At 38.9% G+C, this 21,256-nt stretch overlaps 2 protein-coding genes and 1 long non-coding RNA gene across 3 annotated transcripts in view; 1 reads left to right on the top strand and 2 right to left on the bottom strand.

The window, feature by feature from the left end:
- Syt4 (Synaptotagmin 4) overlaps positions 1 to 21,256 on the top strand; it is a 33,845-nt gene that overhangs the window by 4,906 nt on the left and 7,683 nt on the right. Inside the window, exons 2-9 of the mRNA XM_034977280.2 lie at positions 8,721 to 8,846; positions 9,450 to 9,619; positions 10,057 to 10,211; positions 18,380 to 18,514; positions 19,227 to 19,340; positions 19,869 to 19,980; positions 20,283 to 20,410; positions 20,994 to 21,186. Of these exons, the coding sequence (XP_034833171.1) occupies positions 8,721 to 8,846; positions 9,450 to 9,619; positions 10,057 to 10,211; positions 18,380 to 18,514; positions 19,227 to 19,340; positions 19,869 to 19,980; positions 20,283 to 20,410; positions 20,994 to 21,186 (1,133 nt within the window). The remainder of the gene's footprint in view (positions 1 to 8,720; positions 8,847 to 9,449; positions 9,620 to 10,056; positions 10,212 to 18,379; positions 18,515 to 19,226; positions 19,341 to 19,868; positions 19,981 to 20,282; positions 20,411 to 20,993; positions 21,187 to 21,256) is intronic.
- Positions 2,267 to 4,549, bottom strand: LOC117989885 (uncharacterized). Its single transcript, XM_034977281.2, has 2 exons — positions 4,255 to 4,549; positions 2,267 to 2,493 (listed from the first exon to the last, which is right to left on the bottom strand). Exons 1-2 carry the CDS (start codon positions 4,456 to 4,458, stop codon positions 2,356 to 2,358), a joined length of 342 nt encoding a protein of 113 aa, XP_034833172.1. The 5' UTR covers positions 4,459 to 4,549; the 3' UTR covers positions 2,267 to 2,355.
- Positions 8,813 to 17,761, bottom strand: LOC138403492 (uncharacterized). Its single transcript, XR_011237748.1, has 4 exons — positions 17,442 to 17,761; positions 17,015 to 17,269; positions 9,440 to 10,222; positions 8,813 to 8,948 (listed from the first exon to the last, which is right to left on the bottom strand). It is a non-coding gene; the product is annotated as an uncharacterized lncRNA (long non-coding RNA).

A 21,256-nucleotide genomic window follows, 5' to 3' on the forward strand; every position in this document is an offset into this window, starting at 1 on the left:
TTTATTTTGATTTAGCGTAGTATAGCACACGCCGGGTATCCGCTAGTTTTGGATAAAAGTATAAAAGACTACCTCTACATGCGTTGCGTGCGATGCTACAAGAAAATGTACCTACAAAGTAATAAACGAAGAGCCTTACAAAAAGCTTCGATAAGCGATCTACAAATTCCACAAGCTTTTCCGCTTTGTTCAGCAACAGCAAACAGCAGAATTATTCAAATGAGGAAAACGGATTCACTTCCTCACAATTAACATTCCCATTTCCCAAGGCGTAGGAGCACAGAACACTATTACTCCTACCGGAGCGTAGAAGGGTCTGCGTGTTCGCATACATACCTAAGTACTATCGGAAATAGATACAACAGATATAGGTACCTGCCTTCCGCGAAACTAAAGGTTTTCAATAAAATTTTCTAATCTATATTTAAAATAAAAATAAAAAAGCCTTTATTATTCCTTATGTTGAACTAAATTATTTACATATATTTTTTAAAAACAATATATATATCTACTTTTTACATCTGACATTACCTAGGTACTTATTATTAGTAATTTGTTAGTATTTTTTAATTAGTATAGGTGAGTGTATGAACTGTATGTGTCTGTGTGTATGTGTGTGTTCATATCTGAGTGTGTGCTTGTGTGTATGTGGATGTGAGTTTTTGTGAGTGTGATATTGAGTTGTGTGATTTTAGTATGTTAGTGAATCTTAGCATATTTTATTTATTCCTGTTTTTCTTCTTTCTTAGATAAGGACCCCTCTTGGGTATAGGCCTCCTCCAGGTGGTGCCATTTCTTTCTGTCTTTGGCACTATCAAGCCAATTTTTCCCCGCTATTCGCACAATATCATTGGACCAGCGCGTCTTCGGTCTACCTATCTAATCTATATTTAAAATCTATATTTAAAAGGTAATAATACTTACTAACAAAGTAGGTAAAGTTCAATATTAACTAAGTAGTAGAGGTAACTTTTATCTAGAAGCTGTGTCTGTTCTTTTTTTTCTAACCCTGCGCGCCTTCGCTTCAAGGTAAAAAGTGGGTGTGAACTATTGAAAATATGAAAATTCATTTCTTAATGGAGATCGAGCCATAATTAATTTTGTTGCGATAAGAGGATTAACAGATGTGTGCCCAAGCGAGTTGCATCCAATTCCATTATAATTAATGGACTAAAGTAATATTATGTTTATTAAAAATTAAGAAAAAATGTGCGTTCTTCATAAAGGATAGTTCTTTGGCAATATAGAATGTACACGGGTAGTGTTTCTTTGGGCTGATTCTTTATGGCACTGAAAGCTTAACTTCGTATTTTGCAACGTCAACTTTGATATAATAATAAACTATCAGTACCCTTATTATAAATGCGATGCGTTTGTTGGTTTGTTGGTTTGTCCTTCAATCACGTCGCAACAGATTGACGTGATGTTTTGCATGGGTATAGATAAAGACGTGGAAAGTGACATAGGCTACTTTTTATCCCGGAAAATCAAAGAGTTCCTACGGGATTTTTACAAAAACCTAACTCCACGCCGACGAAGTCGCGGCCATCAGGTAGTTTCAATATAAAGGAACATACTAATGATTTATTATCCTTTCTCCTCTAAGGTCCACTTGCATGACAGGCGTTTACAGTTACGGTTAAACTTTCACCGTCAATAAGAGTAATAAAATAAGGGTTGCACAAAAAAATTACCTTTAATCCTAAGGACGCGTGACTGATTACTGACTCGTGCAACTCTACGTTTGTTACGGTCAAAGTTTAATGGTAACCGTAACGTAACTTTAACCTTCTGTCATGCCATTAGACTTTTTTTTAATATAAAATCCTAATGCTTAGAATTTCTCGCAAACAAAGTAGCTAATTTAAACTAGAAAAAACGTACGTCTTGCGTCAGTGTTTTCGGAAATACAATATTTTATGAGACACAAGTTGCAGACGTTCTTACCTGTCGACCTCTGTCTCTGGGAGTAAATTTCCAACTTTATTATCCGCCGTAAAATACGTTTTACTTTAGGAAATACCTACCCGCATTACTTCGTTCGTCGTTGTAAAATAGGTAGTGTTTTTGATAAAAGTTGTCCGTGACTCTACCAAAGTATACTGTATTGCTTATCAGCTGTTTACCTATGTTTAAACAGCGACATTCTTTTTTGTGTTTTTACTTTTTATATTTGAAACTGTTCTAAGTCAAAACAAAAAAAACTGGCCACATATAAAAACAAGCTAAAAAACTAAAGCTAACAGCTAAATTGAACAAATGAAACTTATTTATTTGCATTTTACTTAATTTTATTCATTAACATTACTTTTAATCTATAAGTACTTAAGTCTAGTCAAGTACATTTTTCTTGGCCTAAGCGTAAATGTACACATCGTATCGTATGTCCTTCCTTCGCTCGCTCTTCATACGAAGGGACACGTAGTGGAATCCCAGGCCGCCGGCAGTCACGTTGGCTGACGAACTGTTGTTCAGGTCATAGGCGAGGATACCCTGCACAGACAAAAAAGTTTCAACTAAGTATTACTTACCTAGGATATTTTTGGCAAACTGAACACACCTTTGAACATATGCCTACGCGCCCTATTTTAATCACAATCACAATGGTTAGAGGTTAATTAATAACTAAGTATACGAATTATGCTCGAGTGGAATGATTACGAAAAAATTGTACAGAAGAGATATAGTGGCTGGTTTCCGCCTCAACAGTTTTTATTATTTTTAACCAAAAATTAGCCATCTCTCTGTTACCATACGAGGACAGAACCTCAGTGGCACTGGAGCCATAAACAAACAGGAAAATTACGTAGAAAGTGTTACGTCATGTTTCATTTTTTTTTTTATTCAGATACAAGTTAGCCCTTGACGGCAATCTCACCTGGTGGTAAGTGATGATGCAGTCTAAGATGATAGCGGGCTAACCTGGAAGGGGTATGGCAGTTTTTAATAAACCCATGCGCCCCTTTGGTTTCTACACAGCATCGTACCGGAACGCTAAATCGCTTGGCGGCACGGCTTTGCCGGTAGGGTGGTAACCAGCCACGGCCGAAGCCTCCCACCAGACCAGACCAGAAATTAAGAAATTATAAAATTCCAAACCCCTGCCAGGAATCGAACCCGGGACCTCCCACTATTAAGACCACAGCGCTCACCACTGCGCCAGGGAGGTCGTCACACGTCGTTTCATTATTATTATTGAGATACAACTTAGCACTTGACTGCAATCTCACCTGGTGGCAAGTGATGATGTAGGCTGAGATGGAAGCGGGCTAACTTGGAAGTGGTATCTATCGTAGATTTTATTAAACCCATACCCCTTTGGTTTTTACACGGTATAGTATCTCTAAGTAGGTAGGTATAGTACCCGATAGGTTGAGATGGCAATCAAGTACCTATGAGGCAGGGGGACGAACGCCCCGCTCACCCGCACGTCACCCACGCTCGCTCGCGCGGGGACTGTGTGGGTGTGCGGGGTGTTCCCTCCCAGATTGCCATCTCGACCTGTCGGGTACTATACCTACCTACTTAGAGATATGGACAAAATTATTTACTAACGAAAAAAAAATATGTTATTCCTAATATAAGGTATTGTTATATTTATGTGTAACTAAGGAAGGAGGCATATTTGCACGTCTACAGCTGTGTCAATTAAGCGTTTACACAGCTGAAAAACAATTAACAGACAGGTTCACTAATTTTAGGCTGGGGATTTAGGCTCGTCATAATTACGTCGAATTATTTAATTATTTCGGTAAATATATTATCTGCCTATCCGCACTTGGCCAGCGTGGTAGATTATGGCCTAAATTCTTCTCATTCTGAGCCGAGACCCGTGCTCAGTAGTGGGCCGGTGATGAGGATAAAATGCTAAATGAATAGTTACCTATATAAATAGATTAAAACACGCTTAACACATTTTATCTGGTTAGTCCGCGAATAATGCGTCCATAGTCCACCGCGTGGAGTTTAGGATTTCAAATCATCCTCATACCATTAACCAATTAAAAAAATTACTAATCAATCCAATCCATCAGTCCGCTGGACTTAATTAACACATATGACGTCTTGAAGATTGTGCCACCAAACACAATCTTCCACCTTCCTCATCCAACCGCTTCCCGTCACCTTCTTCAGGTCATCAGTTCTACCGGCTAGAGGTCGTCCTACACTGCGCTTACTAGTACATTGTCTCCACTCTAGAACAGTCTGCACCATCGGCCTTAATAAAAATGTATTAATATTTAAAAATATTACCTGAATGGTCCGTGCATAGCCGCCAAAGGTAGCTGGTAAAGTGTAGTTCAGATATTCTATACGCTTGCTGAACGTGTTCCCGCTGTACTTCACGTCGCGATGGAAGACCAGCTCTCTGTGCACGCTGGTGCCCATGAATGTGTGCGAACACTCCACCACTATCGCGGCCAGCACTACCACAGGCAGAACAATGCAAAGCCTCATATTGTACGAGAATAGTCTGTAGTTTACAAAAGAAATGCACTATGTGCTATTGAGAATGTGTTGATATGAATGGACCGAGTGAAATGGATCAGTCTTATATACTTACTAATCTTAAACATTGGTACGAGTACTTTTCAAACATTTTTACACTATCCGACACGATCCAACTTCATAATAAGACATTTTTCTTTCATTGGACCGCTATAGATAAATATAGTGCAATTAAAGTTCAAAGTCGCTCAACGTGGTATGGAGAGAGCCATGTTGGGTGTCTCGCTGAGGGACAAAGGTAGGTAGGTAGGATTGGTTCACCGACAGACATGTCTGTCGCTGAACCAATCCTACCAACGTCTATTGGGGCAACGTTTTCTAGAGCGGAGACCGAGTAGCAGAAAGCGCAGTGCGGGACAACCTCCAGCCGACTGTACTAATGATCACGCTAAGAAAGTAGCGGGAAGTGGGTGGATGACGAAGGCGGAGAACCTTGTATAGCTATGGTCGCGGGCTCTCGAGAAGGTCTATGTCCAGCAGTAGTAGATTGAATGAAGTTCAAATCACAATTTTATTTTACATGACAATATTACCTGAACAACCCTACGAGTTACCTGACCGCATATTGCTGTCTATATTATATTCATAAATTCATCCTAAAACAACATACAATGATTGGAATGTGCCTCGAATGTGACTTTTTGCGTAAACATAGCACGTTCACTGGTGATGACCTACCAGAGTTGTGAGGCATACAAGTATTCTTCAAAACTAAAAATCACGTGACGTCATCAGCGAGATTCCACTGCATTGGACGCTTCGAGAAAATCTCGGTAATATTACTGCACGACCAATGCTGAAAAAAATATTTGCGTTTTTTCCGGGTCATGCGGCCTTGTGCAATCTGTTCAAATCACTAGATAAAATATAATAAGTACCAGCAAATTCTGCACATTATATTTTTACAGATTCTAAGTTGTGCGATATTGAATCGGTATCCGCCACCGATATTAGATATCGGATAGTGTAATGTAATCTACATTTGAATCATCAGCCATTAAGGCCGTAACGGGAAAAGTGTGTGATTATTTGTTCATTGTTACCTACTTGCGGTTGCTATCTTACACCGATAACGATTAAATGGTAACGGTGAATAACCAAATAAATGTATGTATTAATCAAAGTGTCATAAACTGTTAAGTAAAAAAAATAGAAATGATGCATGTTTATTGTTTATCTATGACATCACAGCTGCAAATCATGTAAGGGCAATCAATACAGTTTATAAAAAAAGAAACGTCCTCACTCACTCGTTGACTGACTCATCAACGCCCAACCCGACGTAGAAAGCTGAAACTTTGCACAGAGCCCAGAAGTACCTTTTTTAATGTGGACAAGGAATAGGCAACGTCAAGTATTTCTAAATTCCCACGGGATATGTACTTTCGCAGAGCCAAAGCCGGGGGTGTTTGCTTCTTTAATATAAAATCACTACCCATACTCATATATTTCTATAGTTATACAGAATGACGAAATCATTCAAAAAAGAAAAACGCTTTTCCGAAACGTTGAGCTCGAATGGGTCGAATCATCTTTTCTAATGGAAAATGATATTAACAATTAGGTACCTATAATAGTCGTTAAGAAAGGCTCTTTATGCGAGCTAGTGGTAAATTAATATGAACATATTTTAATAATATGAACAGTTGTTATTGCACAATTCGTATTTCGTAGGTAATTAAATAAACTCCTTACCGTAAACTAAAATCTTAAATTATCTTTTAAAGGATATTCTACAGAGTTCTATAGAGTGAGTGAGTTCTATAGAGTTTGTACAAAGTTGTCTCCGGATTATCTTGATCGCTTAGTGAATTATACCTAGTTTATGCGTTAGTAGATCCTTGATACTTTTCAAAACTAAACAAAAATAAAGGCAAGACTTTTTGTTTTAATATAATATAAGTACTCACTGATTAAATAATTTTTAGAATTTACTAGCGTCTCTTTTTACGAAGTCCAAAATTAACTTTAGATCGATGTGCCATCAGATTTTATAAGGCTTATGTTACACAAACGTTAAGTACCTATTACGGTCTACGGAACTACACGATATAGTACTATAATAAGATTAACATTACCGCACGCGTTGTCTATTTAACCCATAATCCTATTACAGGCGAGCTTTTTTTTTATCAACATTTTATAGTCTCGGTTAAAGGTCGTCTCAATCTGACAGCATGGCACGTAGGTACTATTTAGTACGTGCTACGTAACTACGTGCCAAGTTTTCAGATTGACACCTCGGCACGTAACCTTGGTTGGCATTACAGCTGATAATGTCACCTTGCACTTACGTCTTTTTAACTGGAACGTGGGACATCGCCCAGTGCGATTTTTTTCAGCGATACAGCAACAAAAAGGTCGCGATACAGTATCGATATGTCGCTGGCCCGTACTGTACTGTCGCAATCAGAATCGCGTTCAAGATACGCAAGGCTGTATCGCTACATAAGTCGCCGCGGGCGATGTCCCTTAATTAGCGGAAGTAAGTATACATTCATAAAATGTTAATTTAATAATTTAATTTAATGTTAACGGCAAGCGGCGCAAGTATGCCTCTCTTATAGAGAGTTACATTTTTGTGCCGTTTGCCGTGGAGACCCTGGGGCCATGGAGTCTTAGTGATAAAAAATTTTTACGAGACATTTCACCGCGATTAATAGCCTCAACTGGTGACAGAAGGGCTGGCTCATTTTTTGCGCAGCGGATCAGCCTGGCTGTCCAGCGCGGAAATGCAGCCAGTATTCTTGGCACCATTCCACGCGGTCATGATTTATATAGTAATTAGATAAGGCTAGCTTTAAGTTTTATTGTATTTAAAAAAAAAAAAAAAAAAAAAAAAAAAAATATTAATGAGGTTTGGTCTGGTGGGAGGCTTTAGCTGTGGCTAGTTACCACCGTACCGGCGATGCCGTACCGCCAAGCGATTTAGCGTTCCGGTGCGATGCCGTGTAGAAACCAAAGGGGTATGGGTTTGATAACAGTCCCATACTCTTTCCAGGTTAGCCCACTTCCATCTTAGACTACATCATCACTTCTTCTTCTTCTTCTTCTTCTTCTTGATTTGGCGGCTGTGCAGGGCTACTTCCAAACCCTGTATCACGTTGACCGTTGCCGATCTATTGTGATCGCCCTCCTTTACAGTTCTCGTCTAATACCGATTGCCGCCAAAAACAGCAGTAGCTTCTTGACCGAGATGATTTTCGCCTCCTGCGTGTGCAGTATCTGTTTCCCTAGGTGACGTTTATGCATTAGTGCTTGACATTGACAGATGTGTAGGGGCGTTAACGCATCCTCTTGATAGAGCCTACACAGTACACACATCCGTGTGTAGGCATCATCAGTTACCCCCAGGGTGAGATTGCAATCAAGGGCTTGCTTGTATATAGGAATAAAAAATAATAATAAAAAAATCAATGATTTAATCAAGATTCAGTTTGGAATATTTGAATATTCCCCCACATGTATGAATTGTACGAGTAACTCCGCTCAACCCTTGACGGAGTTTAAGGTCAAGAGTCGTTATGAAAGATCGACACGAATACGATACATAAGTTTCAGATATATTCAGCTGAATTCTCGAAATTTTCCATAAATAATAGGCACTTGTGTTACAAAACTGAATAAGGTATTTCTTTATCCAATTTTTAAGGATCATTAGGTACTATAAAAGTTGGTCAGAAGGTGGTCAGAAGGAACTGGCGCGTTAAATTTATGGAAGAAACAGATTTGCAAGATATGAAATCCACTCACGTCACGCATCGCGTTTGTAGTTAGATCAAAAAATACTACTAAAACCCCAATAATGCGGTGTTTGGCAGTATATTTCTGGCTAACGCCAGCGAAAAGCTCTGGTGTTACTTAGCGTTATGATTGTTCCCTTCAATTGACTTCGCTGAAACCTCAGCAGGAAATTTTTGATCTTGTCCCTCCTTCACATTTTTACCACCGAACCGCAAGACGTTATGGCTAGTTTCCATCTCTATGTCGTCGACATTCCATCAACACGCATGAAACGTTTTATGGCTAGGGTTTGGAATACTCTTACGCGATCTGTGTTTCCTACCAATTAAAATCCGGGTATCTTTAAAACAAGAGTGAATAGCCATCTAGGTAAACGCGTCCCATCTTAAGCCACATCATCACTTTCCATCTGGTGTGATTGTGGTATATGAATAAAAATGAAATGGTTTATATTGTTGTTGTTTTAGCGGGTGAATGGCACAGCACAATGTTCTGGATCCTGGTGGTGGGCGCAGCGGTGACCGTTGCGTCCATCGTGGCTGCCTTCGCGTGCTGGGTCGCCCGGCGTCGCGCTGCACTTGCTCACAAACTTGGTAAGACCTTGGCGTACTCATTGATGCCATAAGGCGTCGTCGGTACTGACACTGGCGCTGATACCGACTGTAGTATATCAAGTTCTTCTTTTGTCTGATAGTCTGTTTGTATACTTAAGATTTTTTAGTGTTGTTGTACTGATCTACTTTAGAATGTATGACTAATAATAAAAACCGGGATAAAATTAAAATTGGGTAAGCGTATTCTGTAATTTATCTATTAAAGATAGTTAACACTGCAGAGTTTAGTAACCAGGACCACTTGGATGCTCATTATTTACCTAGTAGTCTATCTACTTTTGGTTCTATATATAATTTTTTTTTAAATTTGTGTGTCCTCCTCCATCGTGTTCTATATATTACACTTTTCTCCAACAACAAAATATGAAACTCTGGGTAGGTAGACTATTGATTTGCCGAGATTGTTCTTGGTAATACTAAAATTATAGATGCTGACCATTTGAACCAATGGCAGATTAGTTGTAGACCTTTACACCCCTTTCGCCTTCGATCAGTATGATCACAGTCTGACGATTCAAAAGACTTCAAGTCAACATTAGGTGGGTCTATGATAAAATTAGTGATCTTTATACCTTTTTATAGGAGGGAAGCGAGGCCCAGACAAGGCGCTAGTATTCCAACCACCTCGCCGCGCAACTGCAGTGCGGTCGCCTGGCTCAGCCACACACTACCTGCGCAAGTCTCCGTCACCAACCGCAACCGCCCCGCAACCAGTCGCGTCGCCACCGCAACCACAGCTCCCTAATAACCCGGTGAGTGAGGTTATCTAGAACTGTTAAGAAATCAAGTATTGCTAGTGGACGGCGAAGGACAGGAAGTCTTAGTAAATCATTAAAACTTAGCTTACCTACCACCAGACATCATAGTATCACCACATATTTCCTTCAGAAGAAGCAGACTCTCGAGAACGCGCGTTCTCTTTTCCGAATTCACGCAAAGGAAATACGGTTCAATTATAGGCATACCTACTTAATGTTAAATGCACTATTTGAAAAGGAAGGATTATCTTAAGAACTCATTCCAAAAGTCTTTCGTATTACCTAATAGTTAATTAAACCTAACTTTTTGTTGGACCAAAGAAACTTTTAGATTTAGATCAATTTCAGGCGTTGTGCAGTGTGTACCTACTTAATTTTTATTGTGCAAAAAAGCCAAATAACGAATACTTAATTGGTTTATTTTCCCCTAGCCATCTGGTGCAAATAGTCCACACTCGCCAACAGCGCCGGAGCCCGCGCCGCTGAGCAAAGAGCTCGCCGACGCCAACGCGACTGAGAAGCCCAAGCCGATCGAGCCCGAGACAGTGAGCGACGGCAAACTTGGCGACCTGCACTTCAAGTTGCGGTAAGTTTATCCTGCAAAGGTGCAAAGTCCTGTATTTACTAGTAAATACTCCATTGCCATTCGGTGGCAACAGTCCTTACACGCCAACGATTGCTAATTGAGTAGGTACCAATTTTCCAGCTTTTGTGAAAGGCGTACTTAAATCCTAATACCTAATAATGGATTCATATAATAATACCAGCGAGACCAATAATTAATCTATGAATAATACTTAATATCTATGGACAATCGTGGTTAAACTTTCCTAAGAATTAAATAGATTATGTATTTTTACGTGGTAGGTAATCAAAATAAATAAAATGGAAAACAGAAACGATTCGATTTTCGTTAATTAATTCTAAGAAACAGATTGAAATTACTTTTTTTTTTCACGGTGACAAAGACGTAATGAATGTAAATGAAAGCGTTACATGGATTAAAGAAAAGCAATTTAAGGTAGAGGGAAATTTTCTTGTTATTTAAAAAGAAGAAAATTTTCCGCTTCTGTGGTAAAAGGTACCTACTAGGCGTGGCGTCAATGTTATCTATTTAAAAAAATCAATGTACATACCTACATTTAAAAAAACGAGCCGAATTGAGAACCACCTTCTTCGAATCGATTCTTCGATCGAAGCAATATACACAACATACCTACTTACTCATAAAAGGAATAAGAGGGATTAAAATCCCCTAAAACCCCTATTTCACCCCCTTAGGGGTTAAATTTTCTAAAATCCTTTCTTAGCGGATATCTATGTCATAATAGCTATCTGCATGCTTTCAGCCCTAGTTTGAGCTGTGCGTTGATAGATCAGTCACTCAGTCAGTCAGTCAGTCAGCTTTTCCTTTCATATTATATATGAATTTTCGTATGATTTCGTCTGGCTCAACGTTGGTTGAAATTGAAAGAGCCTAGATAAATTGAATCTTTTAGCGATAATAGAATTTATCCTTGGACTTGTATTGAACACTTCATAAAAGTAAATGTTTCTAAAAATAGCTAAGAAAAGGGCTTTACTTATGTATATTTCATGAATTATTTGGTTCGCTAGAAAGATCACGTCGATCTTTGGATAGGCCAATTTATGTTAAGTAGATTTTTTAACAATATCGGTAGTTGTATTTTGCGTTATATTTTGCGTAAGTATGGTATGAGATCCGGTACTTACTAGAGATGCTTGTTTTGTAATTATGTAAATAATTTCTTAACGGTTAAATAATATTATGTAGAAATACTATACAATGTAATAAGAGTAAAATAGGCGAGGCTCACAAGTTTAGAATATCGAAATATTTGATGAATCTTTTAGTTACCGCCCGCCCTCCGCCCGCCTAGCCGAACCAGGAGTACCTACATCTAGCCGGGGCGCATGAAGGATTCATGACTCGGTGCATAAATAGCTACTAGGTACAGGGCGACAGTCTTTATGTAGTCAGCAAACTTGTATGCACTTTGAAATAGGCAGCATTTCGTGATATTCTGCCTCACATGGATACAGTAATATCCCTGTATTGAGCACATATATGTGCTCAATACAGGGATAGGGACAGGGAGGGATATTAGTAGTATAAGTGTAATATTTTGAAACATAATTTCTTAGTAAAGAATACCAATTTTATCATTTGCTGTAGGACTAGAAATGAGGTACATTTATTAAATAAAAACGTATAAGTAGTAACGATTTACTTATTAATAATTAACATACAGTACCCATTCCTCTGAATTAGAAAATGTAATTACTAATTTAATTAATAAATTATATCAGCATAATTATCATAGGAATTAGAAATGTAATATAATTCATTTAAGTGTAATAAAATTTAATGGACGTTAATTTTCAAAACTAGCTGCCCCGGCGAACTTCGTACCGCCTAACAGTCGATTCTTTTTCAGGATCGATTTTTTTTCTCTCCGTAAGAACCATCCCCGTACTTCAAGGAATATTATGAAAAAAGCATTAGCAAAATCGGTTCCGCTGTTCTCGAGATTTGCGATCAGCAACACATTCAGCATTTCATTTTTATATAGAGAAGATTACTCATAAGTATAAATTGTCTGAAAAGTTCTTATTTTGAAAACAACATACCTAGTATAAGTAGTTCTCATGAAAAAATAATTTTTTCAACTTTTTTGCACATCGACTAAGCTTCGCTTTTGTTTAGAGCTGTTTTGTGTTTACTGAATACTGAAATACTAATAAAAAAGTTGACGCCATTTCTATGAGTTGACCAAAACTAATAATTTTTCCATGAAATCTAATATTGATTTTATGTTATCCCTTGTTAACCGTAGTACCTACATTATCATCATGATCATCACACACTAATGATTACAATCGACAGCCGTCGTCCGCACATGATGTGTTCGCCGCAAAATCGATATCTACACTAGCGGCACGCTATGATGGCCGGTTTGACACATTACAATAGTGATGTGGAATGTCAATTTATTCTCGAACAAAAAACAATTAAGTTTTGTTTTTGTACCTGATTAAATAGGTTTAATAAAACAAAAATGTATATGTTTATTTAATTTATTTGAACGAACTGAATATTTGAACGAAAATGAATATACATACTTTATATGCACACAAGAAACATATGAATACAAAAGATACCGAAAAAGGTGCCACAAAAGGCCATAATTAATCAGATTCGTCCATACTACTATTTTCACTGTCGTCACTGCTATCATCACATACATTAATAATTATATGTTCGTTTTCTATAATATTATCTATTTTCACATCTCTTTCATAATCTTCCCTTATTAATTTAACAGTTCTATTCACAACCTTTTCCCAGTCTCCTTTAGTCACATGTTCACAAGCTTCTTCTAATAATTTTAGCATTTTTTTTGTGGTAAATGGGGGTTCTGTATTGTGTCTTGCAGCATATCCCTTAATTTGAGCCCACACCAACTCAATCGCATTATACTCACAATGGTAAGGCGGTAACCGTATAACTCTGTGCCCATGTTCTAATGCTATTTCGTCAATGACGTATCGGATCTTGGTTGGTTTGTTTTCTTTTAAAAGACGTACTAATTCCGCTTTTAACATATTCATGTTTGCATCTACGCCATTTTTACGAAGCCATGCGACGATATCAGCTTTCTTTTGGGATTGGGCAGGTGGCTTGTCAATTTGCATCGAGTGGTATGGGGCGTTGTCCATAATTATAATAGATGGTTCAGGGAGGCTACACAACATTGAGGTAAACCATTCAGTAAACTTTTCTCCATTCATGTCTTCATGATAGTCTCCAGTGGTTTTTGACGCAAAAGCCATGAGAGAACCTTCGACAAACCCGTTGATGGTTCCGGCGTGACAAATTATAAGTCGCGATCCTTTTCCTACAGGAACTTTGGAAGTAGATGCTGCTGTGTCATCGTTCCAAGAACGGCCTACAGTATGGTTAGCATTAAGCCATGTTTCATCCAAGAACACAACATTTTGCCAATTTTTGATTTCTTTCACTTGCCGTAAAAAAGTATACCTTGCCATCGCTATATCAAATCTTTCCATCAATATTTTGCGTTTGTTACATTTTTTGTATCGAAATCCAATGGTCTTCAAAATCTTCGTTAAAGAACTTTCCCCACCGAAGAATAATCCAGCTTCCTTCAGTGAATGCACCAACTTTTTTCTTGTTGGATACTCCTTCTGTAAATAGTAGCCGTAAACATGTCTTCGGATAGCATCGGCATCAAAGCTATCGATGCCTACGACTGGTTTTGCTCGTTTTCCTTTTTTTGGTGTGTGAAGTTTATTTTCTTCTGTGCCAGTCTCGCCATATTTTTTTTAGTTATCCGTCTAACAGTTCGTTGTCCAATATTAAGCGCATCAGCTACGCGTTCAACCACTGACGTTATAGGTAAAATTGGCCCTCCATTTTGAGCTTCACGATCGAAATAGTTACGAAGGCGTATTAGGAACTCACGTGTCTGACTATTTAGAACAGTTCTCTGCGTACGTTCGGTCATATCGACGAAATCCACAACAAAGGGCTTGAACAGAGTCCAAATTAACGAGCAAGGGTCAACAGTAATGCAGTATCAATATTTGAAATCCAAAGCCAGGTCAAAACTATATCACAATCGCATTGCACTGACAGTTTATACTTTTCGAAGCAACGTCAATTCGAAACTGCTTTGTTTTGCATTGAGCATTGACGCGAGTTTGCCGGAGGTAGTAGTTGTGCTAGCCAGCGATCCTATGTGACGATCGTATTAGATTCCATTTTTAAAAATTTATTGATATTTTTTTGCGATTTCAGAGGTTTGTCCACATAGTGAAAATTGTTCATATTCACAAGTACATTCACCCCTTAAATGGTGCAAACTGATTTTTCTACACTTGTATACATTTAAGAAATCAATTTAATAAATAAATTTTGAGTCCTAAACCTAAAACTACATTCGATAAAATTTATGAATCTCTGCACATCACTATCGTCAATAAAGTAATACAATTATTTCCTTCAAAGTCGTTATCAATTAATACGGAACTTCATGAGCGGACAAACGTCAAACCGGCCATCATAGCGTGCCGCTAGTTTAGGTACGTCGCTGTCTGTATTTCAGCCGCGAGCTTAGCTAGGGTTGCCACCTTTAATTTTAATCTAGATTATATTATTGTGAGATAGATTGATTTATCTTTAAGTTTGTATAAGTTTATAAGTAAGTACTATCTAAATATTAGTCTCCATTTTCCACTGATTAACTGATATTATATCAACATACCTACAGCTCAAACCGCTGTGTTTAGAAAGTTAAGATTTTGTATGTGAAGCGGTGATAGTCTAGTGTTTAAGACGTCGGGAGCTCGGGTTCACAGTTATGTGCGTTGCTTTAACTGTGAAGGAAAGCATTGTGAGGAAACTTGCTTATTTGAGAGTTCTCCATAATGTTCTCAAAGTTGTTTGTAGAAGGCTAATCCGCACTTGATCCTAAACTTTTCTCATTCTAAGAAAAGACCCGTACTCAGTAGTGGGCCGGCGATAGATTGAGTTGGGTGGATGTACGCTCTCTCTGTGACGTTGACCATCCATTAAGAAAGGTTTTTTTAAGAAATCCATTGGGATTAATTATATTTATTTTAATTATATAGGTATTTTTTAAAAATTTTAATTGTGGACAAAGTTCGCCGGGAGCTTACAGCCGAGGTAAGAAGTACCACAAAAAGTTTTTGTTTTATGTGGGTCTTACCTTACCTTAAATTGTATGTTGAAATATCACAATTACCCATATTATATAATTATATAATTTTCTTTCTTTCAAAAATGGTCTACGAGTGGCAACCCTGGCTTTCACCCACGCTCTGTCATCCCCTTATACGAGGAGGGAGGTTCGGGGGGTCGCTAATAGATTTATCAATAATTGTCCTCCTCCGTAATTGCGTTTGGCTTTTATAAACAACGTGATTTGTTAAGATAAAACACAATTTACTACATCCATAGCCTAGTGGGGTTTAATTTCATCCATCATCATCATGATCAACCCATCGCCGGCTCACTGCAGAGCACGGGTCTCCTCTCAGAGTGAGAAGGGTTTGGCCATAGTCTACCACGCTGGCCATGTGCGGATTGGTCCACTTCATCCATACTTAACCGTAACTATATTTCAATATTTACCTAGGTAGTAGGTACCTAGGTACTTAGGTAAGTACTGAACTATAGTTAGGACTAGTATCCTAATCCTAATTCCCATTATTAATTAATTTATTGTTAAAAATGTGAAATTTTGTATGTTTGTTACTCTTTCACAATGACTGAACCGACTTGGCTGAACTTTGGAATGCAGATAGCTTATACCATGAAGCTAATTTTCATCCTGGAAAATCAGAAAGTTCCTTCCGTATCCACGCGGATAAACTCGCGGGCATCATCTAGTAGCTAGTTTATGTGCCTGTGACCGCGAATTTATTCTGTAGCTACAGCAGCTTAAAATGAGATTACATGTAAGCAGGAAAGTAAATAAAATGTACATGCTAGCGGGTTTAAAGTAACATAGTGACGGCCTTCAGGACGGTCGCCAGTCCCCACTTAATGCCTCGTTTTACGGCGAAAACTCGACCATAACAGAGATACGGCTTGATGTTCCGTGATATCAGTCCCGAAAATTGCTATTGCGCTGAAACCTATGTCTCATTACCATCGAAATGACGTCATTTTGACGTCAGCCGAAATAAAAATCACATCGTTTTCTAAATGCTAGAATAAAAATATTCGTTGCTCTCAATGCATCGTATTCGTATTGTAAGGTTCAATAGGAACAGTGCAGATATCTTGGTCTATGGTAGTATATTAACACTTTTACATGAATTCCGTCGCCAGTCAGTCGATGCGTCGGTCGGCGCTCTGACAAAAGCTGTAACAGCGTATTCTAGTTCACTTCAGGAGGTGTGAATAATAAACATATACTTAATATCTAACAAGTTATCAAAACTGTTTAGTATTTAATCTCATAATAGGTATATCTGAGAATTTCAGTTATAGACACACCAGCATTAATGTCCTCTCGACTGAATTTCAACCACGGCAGCGCGAAATCTCCATAGAGATTAGCCAACTGCACGGGAGATATTCCCTCACTCTCATAGTCCGATGGGACGGAAATTCGACACGACCGGAGAGAGATTAGGCGCAGGACTGACGGCTTTACGTGTTTTCACGGGGGGGGGGGGGGGGGGGGGAACAACCCCCAACTTCCGGATTCCGGAATTGTACTGAGATTTTGTTAATGAAAAAAATCGAATACCTAACTATTTTTGGCCTGACCTGGGAATCGAACCCAGGACTTCGTTATCTCCACCATTACTTACCTACTACGAAGTTATACTTCGCTGGCTCAGTGACCCGAAGATCTTGGCCTAAGCACGATTCATTCGTTCAGTGATAGTTAGAATGTTTTCCTATTAGACGACACAAGTATATTCCCCTTACAGCACGATCCTCTCCCTTCTCTAGATGTCCAGCTAGCAGAGTCGCACCGAGACATAAGGTAGACTGATAAAAAAAATGGTTAGGTAGGTACTACCTAAATACATTTTTACTATAAGAACGCTCTCCATACTTTCCTGAAAAACCAAAATACGATGACGATATGTGTTTACATATGTTTATAGGTAATATTTCTTACTAAGTAGGTACTTATCAGAAAATTTTCATAGATAGGTAAGTATTTTAATATTTCCTCACATTCTAGGTGAATAGTAAAACTGTAAGAAAAAATATTCTATAGGTACTTACCCACGCCATTTCCCTAAAATAGTTCGCTATAAAACGAGTAAAATATGTAGTCGAGTCAATAGCCAAAAATATCCCATCACTAATCCACAGTTTTTCATGAACAACGTTCTGAAGCTATTTTTATTGTTATTTTTAACACTTCCTGCTCATATTTAACTGGGCATTAACATTAACACAAAATCCATTCTAGAAGAGAAGTAATAAATAATGTCTATTGGGATTATAATAAATTAATTCTAATCCCTTTGTAGCTAAAAACGTTTTTTTTGTCTTCTTATGGCTAATGTTGTGCTAATGTCTAGAGCGTATCTATACTTCTATAAAAGGTTACTTACTGAAAGGTGCTGAAAGTTTCCGCTATATATAAAGGTCTCCGTAGATTCGTTATCTTTCCCATTTTACCCATAAGGTAAGGTAGTTCGACCGGCAAAGAGGATGCTCGAGTTCTTATCTTACCTACTTACTAAGATTTTCCCGATAAGTAATTTTACTATGCAATACACTCATAATATAAGTATTTTGACTAACCATCAAAAATAAGCTTATAAATATTCATATATTTTGGGTTTTGTTGTGGGCTTCTTCTCAGATAAGTTAGGGTGAGTTTAGAATCCTTGGTTGATTCTTTTTTGTTGTGTTTATAATTGTCAGGACAAGGTTTGTATAAAAAAAATATTTTCTGGGAAAATTCACGGGAAAAGACAATTCCCGCGGGACGCGGACAAAGTCGCGGGCAACAGCTAGTTTTGAATAAAATAATAATTTTTGAATTTCATAGTTCTTCACTGAAGATCGTGATTTTAACTTTCAACCGACTTCAAAAATACGTGGAGGTTCTCAATTCGTCGGAATCTTTTTTTTAAATGTATGTTCTCCGATTACTCGAATACGCCTGGACCGATTTTGAAAATAATTTTGTGTTTGTCATTTTCCCGTAGATATGAAAATGAGAAGAGCGCTCTGGTGGTGTCGGTGGTGTCATGCCAGGGTCTGCCCGGCCGCGAGCCCGCGGGGCCCGACCCCTACGTCAAGCTGCAACTGTTGCCAGACAAACAGCACAAGGTCAAGACCAGGTGAGCTGTTTTTAGTTCTATACATAGCTTTAACATCATCATCAGAGTAGATATAAGTAGGTACTCCATTTAGTTGTCTTCATCATGCACAAAATTAAACAAGACATAAGACATGTAATCTTTGTCTTTTACTTTTCAATTAGGTGGCACTACCAAAAGCCACTAAGCAAGAAACAACAACAACTTTTCAATTATCATCACTCATCTACTCGATGGAAGAGCGTCCAATACGCTTGTCGAGACGCAATCGCTATTCAAGAATCTTTCGTCGAACGGTCCTTAGACAGCTACGTGACCTACCCACTGCCAATAAAAATGCTTACCTACCTATTTCTTTTCAATGTTTTATTTATCAAATTTCTCCACACCAGATCACATTATCTAAATAAATTGCAGGAACATATTATAACCCGTCGGAAATATGACGTTATGCAACGTGCTTGCGTTGGCAACGGTACTGGCAACAGTAGGTACTGGTAGAACGGCGGAATAGGCGAAAATGGACAAGCTGCAGGGAAGCGCGAGGGGAAGCGCATTCCAGCGAAGTGCCCAGATATTTCCAACGGGTTGTACTCCTCATTCTCACGCGCCATTGTAATATATAAATCTATTAATATAATTATATAATTTTTTGGGCATTATAACTTCCTCTTATACACATTTTAGCGAGAGAAAGTATTTACCTACTTATTTATTAATTCATATACTCCAGGGTGGTGCGCAAGACCAGATGCCCCGTATACGATGAGGACTTCACATTCTACGGCATCGCACCGCACCAGCTCTCCGCCATCACTCTACACTTTGTCGTCTTGAGCTTTGACAGGTAACACTGTAAATATTGTAACCTAGACCAAGATAGCCTTAAATTATAGTCATGGTATTTTTCACGTATTTTTAAAAGTTGTATTTGGATAAAAAATCGATGTGGGCAATGTTGGCTACAAGTCCGGATTACTTTGCCCGCCATCAAAATTGCTTTTTGAGCAAAGTATCATTGAATGGCAAAGTTTGCTAGTTTGACGGTTACTATACCATTTAGGACGTAGGATTTAGGTGGAATAAGCCCTTTAAAATGCTATGTGTTCAGTCATTTTCATCTGCATCGTTTAAGAGAATCCACATTGTGATTTTCGAAACATTCTATGAGAGACATGTGGTAAAAATCATGGCCCTTGTAGATGTAAAAGATTTTGTTAGATGGTTGTGACCGAAATCATTGAACTGCATGCACTACATATCCCTTCACGTCATTATAAAGGTTGTACCTTGTGCTTTGAACTTCCAAGGCAAAAGCGCTGTCACGTGCCAGGGGGGTTTTGTACTCAATTAAATGTTATTCTTCTTACCACAGATATTCTCGCGATGAAATTATCGGTGAAGTGGTCTCTCCACTGTCGGCTCTGCAGTTGCACAGTGGTGAGGCCATGGCACTGTGCCGAGAGATTCAGCCCAGGAGTCTTAAGGTGAGGGATTCGATCGACTTACAATTAATAAAGCTAGTAGTATAAGAAGCCAAAACACGCTAAGCTTCTTTGTAAGCGGTTTTCACCACTCCAGAACTTTCCAGTACCAATAGTCATCAACAAAATATACGACAATAAACAACAACCCTCCACCTCCCATGGCCCAACCAACCTCTCGGTTATATGGGCCGAATTGCGGGAGGACGCCCATTCGGTACTTGCTCTTGGCATTTTCCCGGGGCCTGCTTGACTCCCTACAAATTATTTTATCTCATCTCTTTGTCCTTGTCTTGCACTCACAGATGCGCAGCGTGGGTCGCGGGGAAGTGCTGGTGTCGCTGTGCTGGCAGCCCGCCGCCGCACGCCTTACCGTGGTGCTGCTGAAGGCGCGCAACCTGCCCAAGATGGACGTCACCGGACTCGCTGACCCGTAAGTTTACCTTGGGGAATCATGAGGATCATCCTCATGATTCCTCAGTCTTTACCTAATGACCTAATGACCTAACGCTTAACTGTAGCGTAATAGGTATATCCAAAGAAACCACAATCTTGATATTTAGGATGAGCTTCGTGGTCGTAGCACTTAAGTAGGTATAGGCCCGAAAGCAAAATAATTAAAGTTTGTTATGCTGACTTCTGCTGGTCGGTAACGTTTATTCGTCTCACCTCTCGACCCCACAGGACGGTTGTTCGGTCTAGATGTCTACGTTGACTAACTGTATGGATTATCTATTAGCTTGTGGTTTAATTGAGATGGTTCCCGAAATATCATTTCCTTCCACTGAAACGGTAAGCCGGTAAGTAAGTAGGCTAGCCTTTGTGCCAGAAGAAATCCTGGTGAAACCCTCCAATAAGATTTTTTTAATAACTATGACAGCGTAACTTTTTTTTTATTAGGAATGTGGTACGCAGGGCTGTAATTGGAATGATGGGTACGAGCGCACAGACTTTTTGGATCCTATCACAAGGTGATAAGCTGTTTAACTCATCAGCCGATTTTTTCTCCCTTACAGTTATGTGAAGATGTACCTGCTATACAACGGGCAGCGCATCGCAAAGAAGAAGACCCATGTAAAGAAACGCACCCTCAACCCGGTGTTCAACGAATCCTTCGTGTTCGAGGTTCCAGCCGCTCCCAACGCAACGCTCGATCACGTGTCACTGGAACTACTCGTGCTGGACTGGGACCGCGTCACTAAGAATGAGGTAAGGGTTCTCCAGCTTTCGACGACTTAGTGGAGTTAGCTTAGATGGCTGGAGTAACCAATCTAACGAA

Source organism: Maniola hyperantus, chromosome 17 (assembly GCF_902806685.2).
Source record: "Maniola hyperantus chromosome 17, iAphHyp1.2, whole genome shotgun sequence".
In the NCBI taxonomy this organism is placed as follows: domain Eukaryota; kingdom Metazoa; phylum Arthropoda; class Insecta; order Lepidoptera; family Nymphalidae; genus Maniola; species Maniola hyperantus.

Excerpts from the sequence above, each read along its gene's own strand:
- LOC117989885 (XM_034977281.2), bottom strand. The coding sequence starts at position 4,458 with ATGAGGCTTTGCATTGTTCTGCCTGTGGTAGTGCTGGCCGCGATAGTG. Across the intron at positions 2,494-4,254 it reads GCTATGCACGGACCATTCAG|GGTATCCTCGCCTATGACCT; the intron begins GTAATATTTTTA and ends TTGTCTGTGCAG.